This window comes from Apaloderma vittatum, unplaced genomic scaffold (genome assembly GCF_000703405.1).
Source record: "Apaloderma vittatum isolate BGI_N311 unplaced genomic scaffold, ASM70340v1 scaffold32897, whole genome shotgun sequence".
Classification (NCBI taxonomy): domain Eukaryota; kingdom Metazoa; phylum Chordata; class Aves; order Trogoniformes; family Trogonidae; genus Apaloderma; species Apaloderma vittatum.
This window is the reverse complement of record NW_009725079.1, coordinates 60,187-72,534: the sequence shown is the minus strand read 5'-3', so window position 1 is coordinate 72,534 and position 12,348 is coordinate 60,187. Positions and strand designations below refer to the sequence as shown.

General features: G+C 37.9%; 1 protein-coding gene across 1 annotated transcript; it reads left to right on the top strand.

Annotated features, from left to right (window-relative positions):
* The first annotated feature begins 93 nt into the window (after positions 1 to 93).
* RTCA (RNA 3'-terminal phosphate cyclase) lies at positions 94 to 7,235 on the top strand. Its single transcript, XM_009872776.1, has 10 exons — positions 94 to 170; positions 308 to 451; positions 1,897 to 2,020; positions 2,536 to 2,594; positions 3,076 to 3,217; positions 4,375 to 4,499; positions 4,634 to 4,692; positions 5,315 to 5,409; positions 6,564 to 6,668; positions 7,017 to 7,235. Exons 1-10 carry the CDS (start codon positions 94 to 96, stop codon positions 7,113 to 7,115), a joined length of 1,029 nt encoding a protein of 342 aa, XP_009871078.1. The 3' UTR covers positions 7,116 to 7,235.
* The last annotated feature ends 5,113 nt before the right edge of the window (positions 7,236 to 12,348 follow it).

Genomic DNA, 12,348 nt, shown 5'->3' with positions numbered 1-12,348 from the left:
CTGCCCTGGGTACGGCGCCGCGGTTTGTCCGAGCGCTGGTCGCGTTAGGACGGCGACTGCTCCTGCTCCCGGCCTGTGTCTACATCCGTTCGCATGGACACCGCCAGGATCCCGCAGATCCCAGAACTGCCTGCTGCCCCTTTAGCTCCTGCGAACTCAGAACACGTCCCGTAGGAACAAGATCGAATTTCTGACCCTTGTCTGATCTGAATTTTGCAGTGGCAGTATTTGTTAGTTGGTGTTTAGTATTTCTCTTACTGAGCATGTCGTCCACTTGCGCGTACCTTTAACTTCTCGTCACTCCCAGGCCCCAGCATCTGTCTGGACTGGAGGTCATTCGAGATCTATGTGCAGGGAAGCTGGAAGGGGGAGAGATTGGCTCAACAGAAATAACTTTCACTCCTGGGAAGATCAAAGGTGGAACCCACATCGCAGATACGAAAACAGCAGGGTATGTGTTCGTGCCTGCGTCATGGCTGACCTGTAACTGCCCTTAACTGCTTCTGGTAGCTTTAAAATTATGACAGAAGATGTTTTGGTAACTTTAAAATTATCACAGAAGAGCAGAAGAAAAAAAGAACACTAATACCTGAGTAATGAGCTGGAGTCTGTGCAGCCTGATCCAGATACATGTGACCAAAGAACCTTTAATGTAGGTACGATATGTATGAATAAAGTACAGGCAAGTGTAATAGTCATAAAATTGTAATTGATATATAAGTTGAGCACTTGATCAAAAAACAGCTGCCCATGCATTTGAAACTTTAACCATTATTTTCTCACATTAGTACATTACATACCAGGTCAAATGCATCAAATTAGCTAAGAATCTCAAATCTGTGAGAACTGAAGCAATGTTCATATAATAAAGTAAATTGTAAGATTTTACTTACACGCATAATGGTACAATACAGGATACTAGTCTTTTGGAACTGGGAACATAATCTATCCACCGTTCTCTGTGCTTGTATTTCTTCTGTACTTCTGTGGTGGGTCCTTTGTTCTTGGAATCTGTTGCAAAACTGAGTGAATGGGTTTAGCTATGGAAGGCTGGTGTGAACGGTTGTTTGGAAGTATAAACCAGGTTAGGCATAAGTTAAAGTTTCCTTTAACGTGCAGGAAATATTTTTCTTTGCTGCAATAGTATAAGTAGACATAAATAAACATAAATACTATAAAAACCTGATACCTTTTACTTAACACAGTAAGGTTTGAGTAAGCAGCAATGCAGCAGAATTAGTGATTAAGCACAAGCAAGAAAAAAAAGCAGTACGATTCACAAATATGTGGAAGTTAAGAAAACAAAACCATGTTTTCTTCAGTTCAGTGGCGATTGGTTTCACAGTTCAAAACTCTGTTTGAAACCCCTGTGAGAAACCTACTTTCAAAAAAATTATTTTGGAAGCTTTTTATTTATGAAATGTGGAGGGATTCAATGACAGGGGAATCTTATGTCCAAAAGCATATTTTCTAAGCCCCTGAATTTTCTTGTGCAGGATGCTGGCCAGCTTCCAAGTAATTTTGTAGTTTTCTATGTATTTTGTTATTAAATATGTATTAGAATGTTAAACTTGCTGCATAAGCCTTTTCTGCTTTTATTATCTAACGTACAGTTTTCACAGTCCCATCACTCTACTAAGAAAGCTACATTACTTTTATTTCAAATAGGAATATCAAAGATGCGATTACTGTGAAACAAAAACCTTTGTATTTAGACTTGCTAAGGACACGAAGTTTTAAATTAGTATTTTTTTAACACAACGTTACAGATAATGTTAAAAACCAAATACTTATGCAAATGCTCAGGAAAGAAACTTGCCTTTGATATGTAATGATTCTGTGGAATAATATGGATTATGATTGCATGACATCTGAGTATCTTAAAATTGCTTTTAGGAGCGTGTGTCTACTGATGCAGGTAGCAATGCCCTGTGTGCTGTTTGCTGCTTCCCCATCAGAACTTCATTTAAAAGGTGGGACTAATGCTGAGATGGCTCCTCAGATAGACTACACAGTCATGGTAGGGAAAAATTTCTTCAGCTTGGTGCATCTTTCATGCCTATATATGCATTGTAACCACTGTACTTCTGTTTCTCTTCCTACAAGCTTGTTTGGAATGAGGCAGGGGAATATAACACAACTAGTGAGCGTACTGTGTGTAGAGAGTGACCAGTGTTTCATGAAAAAGAAACTAGTCTGTTTGCTTTTAATTATTAAGGAAAACTTCACTTAAATTCTTTATTCTGGAAGTGCTGTGAATTGTTAAGAATTTCTCTTCCTCTTTCCAAAACCAAATCCTTCTACACAAAGTGTCATTCAGAATGGAGTATGAGGGATGTCAGATAAACTCTATAGATAAGACTGGCTATCTTTGGGTTGGTTTTTTTAATGTAATTTTTGTAATTTTTAATGTAATTTTTAATGAAATTTTTGTGTTGGATTTGTTTGTTTGTTTTGGAAGAGCACATAAAATAGTGGGAAATTATAAATGCAAAGTAGATTCACTCTGTGTTTTTATATATGCTTGTTTTTCAGGTTTTCAAGCCAATAGTTGAAAAGTTCAATTTCACGTTTAATTGTGACATAAAAAAGAGGTGAGTTATGGAGCCATGTGGCAGAAGCAGGCCTTACTGAACCAGGGTGTGAGCACAGAGGCACATACACAAGGTGCCTTCAGTCAAGCTGAGAGGTGAATTTATGTTACATGAACTACTGTGCATTAGCTGCCCCTGCGTGTACTGTCACCATATGATGAATGTGATATGGTTCTTGCCTCTTTTTTTTTTTTCATTGCTGAGTCTCCAGCTGCTGTTTATTATTTCCTGTGGGCTACCCCTGAGAGAAGCACATGCTGAGCAGGCAGTACATTACTGAGCTTTTTCTGAGGTGCCAGTTATGCTGGTGTTAGGTAGTTAATAATATGTGTGCTATGAGGTAATAATGTCACACATCAAGAAAATTCATATGTACAGTAACAAAGAAAATAAAAATGTATAATGAAGTATATGAAGAGCCTTCTGGCTCTTTTCTCATCATCTTTGTGTTTAATTATACCTGATTCCTTTTTCTAAATAGGGGCTACTATCCTCAAGGAGGTGGTGAAGTTGTAGTCCAGATGTCACCAGTCAAAGAGTTGAGCCCAATAAACTTAACAGAACGTGGCACAGTGACAAAGATTTATGGAAGAGCATTTGTTGCTGGAGCGCTGCCTATAAAAGTAAGTGCTGGTGACAGCTCTGGTAGTATCCAACTTCATATTTCTATATAAAATTGCATGTAATCTGCTTTACATACCTCTACGGTTCCTGTGTTCTGCAGGCTCTCGCATACAAACTCAGTAGCCTATTAAATGGCTTCAGTTATTCAGGCTGTGGAATAGAATTTGGGACATTTATGAAATGTGTTTATTGCAATATGGTAGCAGCTAAAACAGGAACAGAGAACAATATCCTTGATATCCCTTGTATGACTGTTCAAAAGTCTTTAGCATATATTGAAAGGTATCATATCTGATTTACATATTGTTCGTATTTAGAGTGGATTATTTTAAATCTGAAATCATGGCTATCATTCATAGATTTATGGGTAAACTATGATGCACTGTAATAGGCAGAGGTCAGACTACTTCAAATTTTTCGACCATTGCTAAGGGTATTAGACAGAAGAAGTCAGGGGTACGCTTAGCCAAAGATAACAAACGGTTTGCTCCTTTGTACCCCCTTTCTTTCCATTATTCCTGTCCTGTCTGCATTTAGAGAGAATGAGTGGTGAGATCTCCTCAAGGCTCCTTCTCACACATAGACTAGGAATTAGGAGAGGAGGGAAGAGGAGAAACTGAGTTGCTTTTTGAAGAGCTGTGGACTACTGGTTTTGATCTTAGAAACTTCCAAATCTCTGAATACTGACTGGGATTGGTTCACAAGGGTGGGATAAGCTTCATCTTCCCCCACCTGCCTGTGATTTAAAATTGTTATTTTATATTTTGTAGGGAGGGTGTGTCCTGTACATAATAATTGTGTTTGGGTTTGTGTGGGTTTTTTTACAATCTAATGTCTTGAGAGAATCAAGACTAACATAAAATCTTACTCCTTATGAATGCAGAAAACTTCATGAGTATCTGTTGATATTGAAGCTTCTACATACATCAATATAATTGTAATTTGTTCAGCATTTCATGTTACCTTAATTTTGTGGGAAAATTCTTGGAAGAGATAATGTTCGGTGCTTGCTTCTAGGGGTTTTATAACAATCCTTTGTTTTTCTAGTTAGTAAAGTAGCCCCTTTATTCTGGGATTCACTGTAATAATTAGACTTACGAGGAAAAAAGTGTTACTATAGTTACATAATTTAATTAGTGTTTTTATCTCTTGTTAGCTTGCAAAAGACATGTCATCAGCAGCAGTGAGATGCATCCGGAAAGAAATCAGAGATCTTTACATTAACATTCAGCCTGTTCGAGAACCTGATGATCAAGCCTTTGGCACTGGAAGTGGAATAATGTAAGATGAGCCCCAATTTTCTACTGATAGCTGTAACCTTGCTGGTTCCTTAGCTAGATCTTGATGACATATCTGATAAATAAACTGTGAAGAAAGCAATTTTGTTCTTAACATTGAATCTTTTTTCTGCTTAGCATTGTTGCAGAGACTTCAACAGGTTGTTTGTTAGCTGGGTCATCACTTGGCAAGAGAGGTAAGAGTTCCTTGAAGTTTACCTCTTTCAGATTTAATTTAGGGTGCTATTAACAAATAGGAATCTGAATTATAGTCTGTTCAAAGATCTGATGCTTTAAGTGTTGCATTTTACAATGGATGTTGTTTAGTAATAAAGGACAGTAGAAATGAGCAGATTTTAAACTTGGGAATCTTAGATTGTTTACTAATCTGCTTCTGCATGGTAACAAAAATTACAGAATTATTAAACGCCTCAGAATGGATTGTTAGGGATCACTGGGTTGAAAATGCCTCTGGACTTTAAGAACATACAGTCTTTGTGGTTGACCTGTAAAGTTTTTGTTCAACAGTGAATCTAGACACGCATCTAGATTAAAAGGAATAGAAGTGATTTTGGTTTTAAATAGTTTGGATAAAATGTCTCTGACTAAGTTGGGCTACTTTCTTTCCATTGCTTCGGATGTATGAGCTATGTGGCATCATAAGATGGGAGGGGTTTTTTAACCAGACATTTGAGGCAAGAGTTTGGAAATCAGGTTTAAAAAGTTGATAATTTCTTGGTTATTATTTTTTTCCTTTAGTATTTTTAATGTGTTAAATAATAATTGACACCATCCTAATCTCCTGGATTTCTCTGTTAGGAAAGAATGCTGACAAGGTTGGCATTGAGGCAGCTGAGATACTTCTTAGGAATCTTAAACATGGTGGAACTGTGGATGATTCTCTGCAAGACCAAGTAAGTCTGCTGTAGGTGAATTTGAAGTGTTACATGAATTTGAAGTAGCAAGAATATGCATGTATGTATTAATTGTAAAGAATATAAAACTGAACAGGGAAAGAATGGGATGTGGATTTCAGAGTTAGACTGTATCTCTACAGGTAGGTGTGGCTTTAATAAATATTTGATAATTAGAAGTTGTAGGAGGTTTCTGGGTTTGGTCACATCACTAGGATTAGCAAATTACATATCCTTGTTAGGAACCGCAAATGCTCCTGGCTTTGCACCAACACCCTTAAATTTTCCCTTGTAAATCTTGGTAGGTATGGCAGAAAGAGGGAGGAATTTTCTTGTGTTTGGCACTCCATGTAGTGGAGTAAAAAGTGCTCCCTGGTTACCTATTAAGAAGTGAAGCTATTAGAGAACAGGACACTGGGCGGTGCTCCTGTTTGTTTTGCTTGGTTAATTTTATTTTTAAGAGAAGACCTTCCACTATCTGATTTTCAGTAATGCAGCGTGTTAAGAATGTTGGGCTGTTCTAGATAGGATGACGTTACCTCTTACCTGTAAACACCTGGCCACACATTACTATTCTGTAGTATAGTAGGAAGTATTGAGGGCTTGGACTCATCCTACTGTTTCCAAAGTGTGCACAGTACAACTGGTGGAACCATGCCACAGCTAAATTCAGCGCGTCTGGGGACTGTTCAGACTTAGACCATGCTTTACAGAGTGCTTGTTACTGTGGCGTTTATGAATCTGAGTCAAATTTTTTTAAAATATCTATTTGGTAAATACATGATCAGCAAGTTAGAACTAAAAATCCTTTCTGTGAGTTTTTCTCTCCATAAAGGCAATCTACCAGTCTGCTATGACTTAGGGGAATTTCAGTGCAGAAGGGTGGAGGGGAGCAAAGTTAAATGCAGTTACAGGAATTCAGTGGCAAACTCTGCTGTGGGAAACCAGCAGTCCTTCTGTAACAGGTGTTACAGGAGTAACTTCCAAGCTTCTTGAGCCTTGGATCACGCAGCATCGTGACCTTTTATGAAACTTGGCAAAGCACATTTTTCTATCTAGAGACATTCTGCATGGTTTTCCGTCTTTTATCTTTTAATCAATAAGTTCCTGGGATCTGAGGACTTATTAAATAATTACTTTTCCCTCTCTTTCAGCTAATAATTTTTATGGCACTAGCAAAGGGGGTGTCTAGGGTGAAAAGTGGACCAATTACACTTCATACTCAGACAGCTATACACTTCGCAGAGCAGCTAACAAAGGTGAGTCCAAACGTTTTTCCTTTCAGTTGTCAGCCAGTAACCAGGCAATGTACAGTTCTACAGGCGTCGTGAACTGAACTCGATCACGGAGGACAAGCACTGATAAAATAATTGCTACAATACTAATATGGGAGTTTACCTGTAGACAGTTAACCTGCTTTGAGTTAAATGCCTTTAGAATTATTAGATCCTTTTACCACCTTTATTTAAATGTTTTTTTGATGAAATCAGTAAAAGCTGTAATATGCTTAAACACATGGCAATATGATTATTGGACATTAGGTATTGAATGCTTAAACTTATGTATGTTATAACTTAATGAGTGATATATTTCTGATGCTGTTTTAGGCCAAGTTTACTGTGACAAAATCAGAAGAGGAAGATCCCAGTAAAGATGCCTACATCATTGAGTGCCAAGGAATGGGGATGATAAACCCAAACCTATAGGGTTTAAAAAAAAATGCAGCAAGCTGACAAAAGCAAAATTTAACATACCTCAGTGATGTATTGCACTACATTTCAATGGCTATATAATATGCATGTGAACAGGAGGAGCCTTCTGTCACACCTGAGTGGTTTGAGGATGATATCAGATTTTTCCTCGGCATGTTGAGGATCTGTGGTGTGAAAAATGGAAACTTCACTTTTTTTTTTTTTTTTAATACTAGCAGCAAAATGAGTGCAGACAGGACAGCAAGTAGAATACATTATATGTATTCAAGAGTTTCAATTATAAGCTTTGAAAATTCAGATTCACCAAAGTAGACCATTCTTTCTCCTCTAAAAAATTTAAGTTTTATTCTTTGGGAAAGTTTATGTTATGAGCTATATGGAATGAATTGCACCATCAAACCTGTACTGCTGTTCTTTAACCATTTTGCTTAAATTCTGCGTGAGAAGATAATAAAGCAATTTCACCATATGAAAGCCTGGTATTTGTATTTGCTGTTACCTCAGCAGGTTTTGTTAGTGGGAGGTGGATACAAAGTAACTTTTCAGAAGCACAATTTCTTCCTCTTCCTACAGAAGGAACACTCAATGCATAAAATAGATGAAAAGACAATTATTTTAAAAACCACCTCAGGCAAGCTAAAACCATGTACCCTATTATGTCCCAAACACAAAATATTAACCTTACTATATGACTGAATTTTCTGTCTACAGTTTTCCTTATTAGTGTGCTAACTGGGTCTACATTTTCACCAGACTTCTTGTTTGTTCTTTTTAAAGGGAGCACTTAATTTCAGCTGAGAGTAGGGAGGGAGCTGTTGAACACACAGATACATACATGTATGTACACCGAGCAGTGCCTATACACACAGGTGCATTTATTAAAATAATTTATTTAACATACTAAAATCCAGTTGATTGATCCCCCATCTGTTGATTAAGGAAGGCCAGTCTGGCCTTGATTATGCTACGAAGAATGAATCATATGCAAAACAAATTACACCCCATCTCTCCTTTATCTTCCTCTTAAGAAAAAGCTTTTGTACCTTTTTGGAATCACTTGGCCAAAACTACATAAATGCACTCTGGAAGCTGGAGTTGATTTCCAGGTTTCCCACAGCGCAGTCTGCAACCTTTGCTGCATCATCTCTTTTGCCTCAGCTGTTACCGCTGAACCTAACAGCTGAAGGTGTAACTTGAAGTATTGTTTGTCTTACGCATTAAGGTAAGTGCATTGCTGGGCATTTCTAACATGAAAACAATCCTTAGCTGATATGTGGAAACGTTCACCAACTATCTGCTTAGCAATATCTTTCTTCTTAGGCTTCTTTCCCTCTCCTTACCCAAAAGCTAGTAAAAATAAAATGCTTTTTATTTCTAATTCTTTTTCTCCAATACTGGAAATGCTCTGAAGGGGGCAGCAAATACCCAGTGAGGTATATAACACTGATTTACACCGGATTATTAGTTTCCTTTTGGAAGAATTCTGCATATATTTAAAAAAAAACAAACTTGGAAGCAAGCCGAAGAGTTATTGTTTGTGCTTAAGCAAACAAGCTCTTCTAAACCAATTTGATTGGATCTTTACCTGTTTCCACAATTCAAAAAGTTGATATCTTTTCCTAACTTACCTTCCAATGGAGAGATTCCGGCTGAGGGGATGGTGGCTGAGTGTAATTTAATTCAACCTCCTCCAGTAACTTGGAAGTTATATCAGGTCGGTTAGAGCCTTGTCCAGTCAGCTTTTGAAAATTTTCAAAGGAGGCTCCACAATTTTCTGGACAATTTGTTGACACAGCTTAACCACTCTCAGAACTGATATTTAATGCAGGATGACAAAAGGGTTAGGCTTTTTGTGTGTTTAATTTTTATGGGGTTTTTGTTTCTGAAGATGAAGGATTGCTTCTTAAATGGAAGCTGTGTCTTGCTACAGGAAACATTTGGAAGATGAGCTTAGCAATATACCCGTTCTTCACTATTTCTTCAGAAGAAAACATGGCAGAAGAAAAGTATATAATCAGTTGTACCTTACTCAGAAGATTTCTGGTGTGTGGGAAATACTCAGGTTGCTCTGGCAGCTGAGACTAAGGAAGCTTCCATAAGCCCTAGAACTAAAATGATAAAAACAAAAAAATTATTACAAATAGTTATATATCCTTGCTGAAAATTAATACAGAAAAGCATCTTGAATACAATTTGTAACCGACATAGTTAAAAGTATTTCTTTTTGTTACCTTCGAAGTTCAATCATTGGTCTCTCTGTAATTTTACATTTTTTTACCAAATCCCATCCATTTACAGAGTACAGGCAACTAAATTTAGTTTTTATTATGCAATTCCAACATTTGTAGAAATGATGCTCCTCGAGCAATAATAAAATTGACATTCTTTGCACTGTTATTCAAAGCAAGCCATCACTGTGTACATCTTTATAAATTACAACCTAGATCTAATACTTTCCCTTTAGGCTTTAACACCTCTAGCAAGCGCCTTACGCACTTGCCCTTCTTGCCCTGTAATCGCTGTTTCACTTGAGCCATCCAATAAGAATGACGCACTTTCTTGCCTAACAGATTCTTTGTGGACTGTAAGCGTACTTAGATGTTACTGCCTAGATGGTTTAAGACTAAATAAATCAGCATAACTAGCTCCTGTCATGTTAAGAAAGCCTTATGAATAAAAATACGGCTAAATTAAATATTTTAAGTTTAGGCAGACTTATATATTTGTGCTCATATACATACTGCATTATGTATGAGAAGGAGGGCAAGATTGAGCATGATTTTATATCTGGTCTCAAATGCTGGCTTGAGTACCATTCCACAGCTTTTTCATAGCTTTTCTTTGCTTCTGAAAAACTATGCCAGTTTGCAAACCTGAGATGTCTGCAGTTCACAAATTCACAAATGCCCAAGACTGTGCTGGAAAAATTGCAGCAAAAAAGAGGAGCTAGTGAAACCTTGAGGGAACTACCTCATGTTAAATTTCTAGCCCTGTCCAACACTTCCTGAAATCAGGTCTATCCAACTAGAAGTTTCTTTTAGTAATAACTGAAAAGTGTGTGGGTTTTGTTTCTAACAAAAAGAAAAAATAAGAATCGACAAAATAAAACAAAATTCCCACTGAAAAACTGAAATGCAATTCCTGTCTCCCCAACAGAGATACAAAAGCTCAGAAATGCTCAGCCAATATGTTTAGGAAAGATTAGCGCAATCCAGGTTACAGAAGAAAAAGAACTCCTCAGTAAAAGTACAATAAATAGCAACTCAGCGACACTGACAACCATTGCTGCACTGCCCTGCTCTCCATAAGCCTGTTAAAAAGAGCAGCTGGTTTATTTTTTAATAACTGTCAGTCCTTGCTAGCTTCCTTGCAGGCCTGTTCCAGTGTCCAGCCTCCTCTTCCTGAAACCACATCCTCAAGAGATTTTTAATCTTCAGTAGTATGAAATTCCCCAAACAATTTTTACTCCCTACTACACACACACAACTTTATTACTCAGTCCCAGTTCACATCCTGTCACCTCATAGTGACCTCTTGCTAGGAAATGTTTATCATAATTCCTGTTCTTTTTCTACATACAATAATTAATTACTCTTCGTTACATATATACTTGAACAAATTTTAACTGAGGTAACAAATTTCATAAAATTAATTTAGGACTATTAACATCATTTGTATTCTCCCAAGTAGCTCTTTTCCCTTTTCAGTGGGGTTTGCATCATAAAACTTAAATCCTCCAGGTTTACATTTACTTTCAATTCACTTAGATTTTAAATCTACGAGGCAAAACACGAGCTGCAGATCTCATTACATCACACTCCTACATTTCATGTTCTGTATGTACTCAAGTTTAAATTCTACAGCTTAATTAAATCTTATAATTACTGCAACATGTGCAAATTAGTTATTGGTAGTTCGTGGTATAACTTTTTTTAAACCTCCTGCCCTTTTTGACTATTAACTAATAATTACAGTGCATTACTTGAAGTTTTTTAACTTTCATTTATATCCATTTACAATCATATAATTTTTAGCACTAAGGTTGGATTAAGTCACTTGTGGGAATGTATTAACCTTTTGTTCAGGAAGAGATGAGACATCGCTTGCACCTGCTCTACAAATATGCACTGGGTTTTCTTATGTTAATCAGGCACATCTGAATCTTATATAAAAACTTCAGTGTGGGTGTATAGATAAAACTAAGATGCTTACATTTAATACTGCTCAAACAAGTAGTGGCAGTGACTCACAGGTTCTATATCCCAAGGAAATGGGATTAATCCTCTCAACCTGTGGGTCGCTGGTGTACTTCCATGAGAGAGGATTGTGTTTGGATGAATGCCATGATCAGAGGAAGGCACTGCACCGAGATACGCAGAGACTTGAAGCCTCAAGACAAATAAAAAGGGCATTATATGCAGCCAGTTACAAGAAGTTCCCCAGGAAATACTGCACTGTGGTTCTAACTGAACTCTGTTACTCTCAGAAAGAGTATCTCTGAACCTTTTATCCTCTCATGCCCTTAAATCTACTTCAGCTGGTAAGTGTTCCTCTTCTGAGCCTATGCGTCTCATTCTGGTCACGAAAATGTTAGTAGAACATTTACTGTTTTCTAGACTATGTTGACAATACTGCATCCAGTTTTGGGCCCCTCCATAGAAGAAGGACACCAAGGGTCAAGCTGGTCTGGAGCTGGAACCCTGTGAGGAGAGGCTGGGGGACGGGGTTGCTCAGCCTGGGGAGGGGACGGATTCGGGCACGTACCAGCAACCTGCCCGTGCCTGTGAGGAAGTTACGGAGGAGGCAGAGCCAGCCCCTTCGCGCTGCTGGCTGCTGGGAAGGCGAGAGGCAGCGGGGGTGCACTGAGATGAGAGAGGCTCAGGCTGGACAAAGCCCTGGCCAACCCAGCCTGAGCCCATGGCTGACCTTGCACTGAGCTGGGGTTTGGACCAGAGCCCTCCTGCTGTCCCTTCCCACCTCAGTTATCCTACAATCCCGAACGCCCTATCTGGCCACTAATGATCATCCGAGCACAGCGAGGAAGCATTATCTAAAATATTCCTGCACAAATTATTTATAACTCACACTGTTAAAATAAACCGTAGGTTAAAAAAAACACTATACCAAATAAAGAGGTGCACAGGGAAAAAAATGTCAAATTAAATTCCTTACAACGGAAATGATGGAGAAGCCTTGTTAAGTGTTAGAGCTACATCTTATCACATTG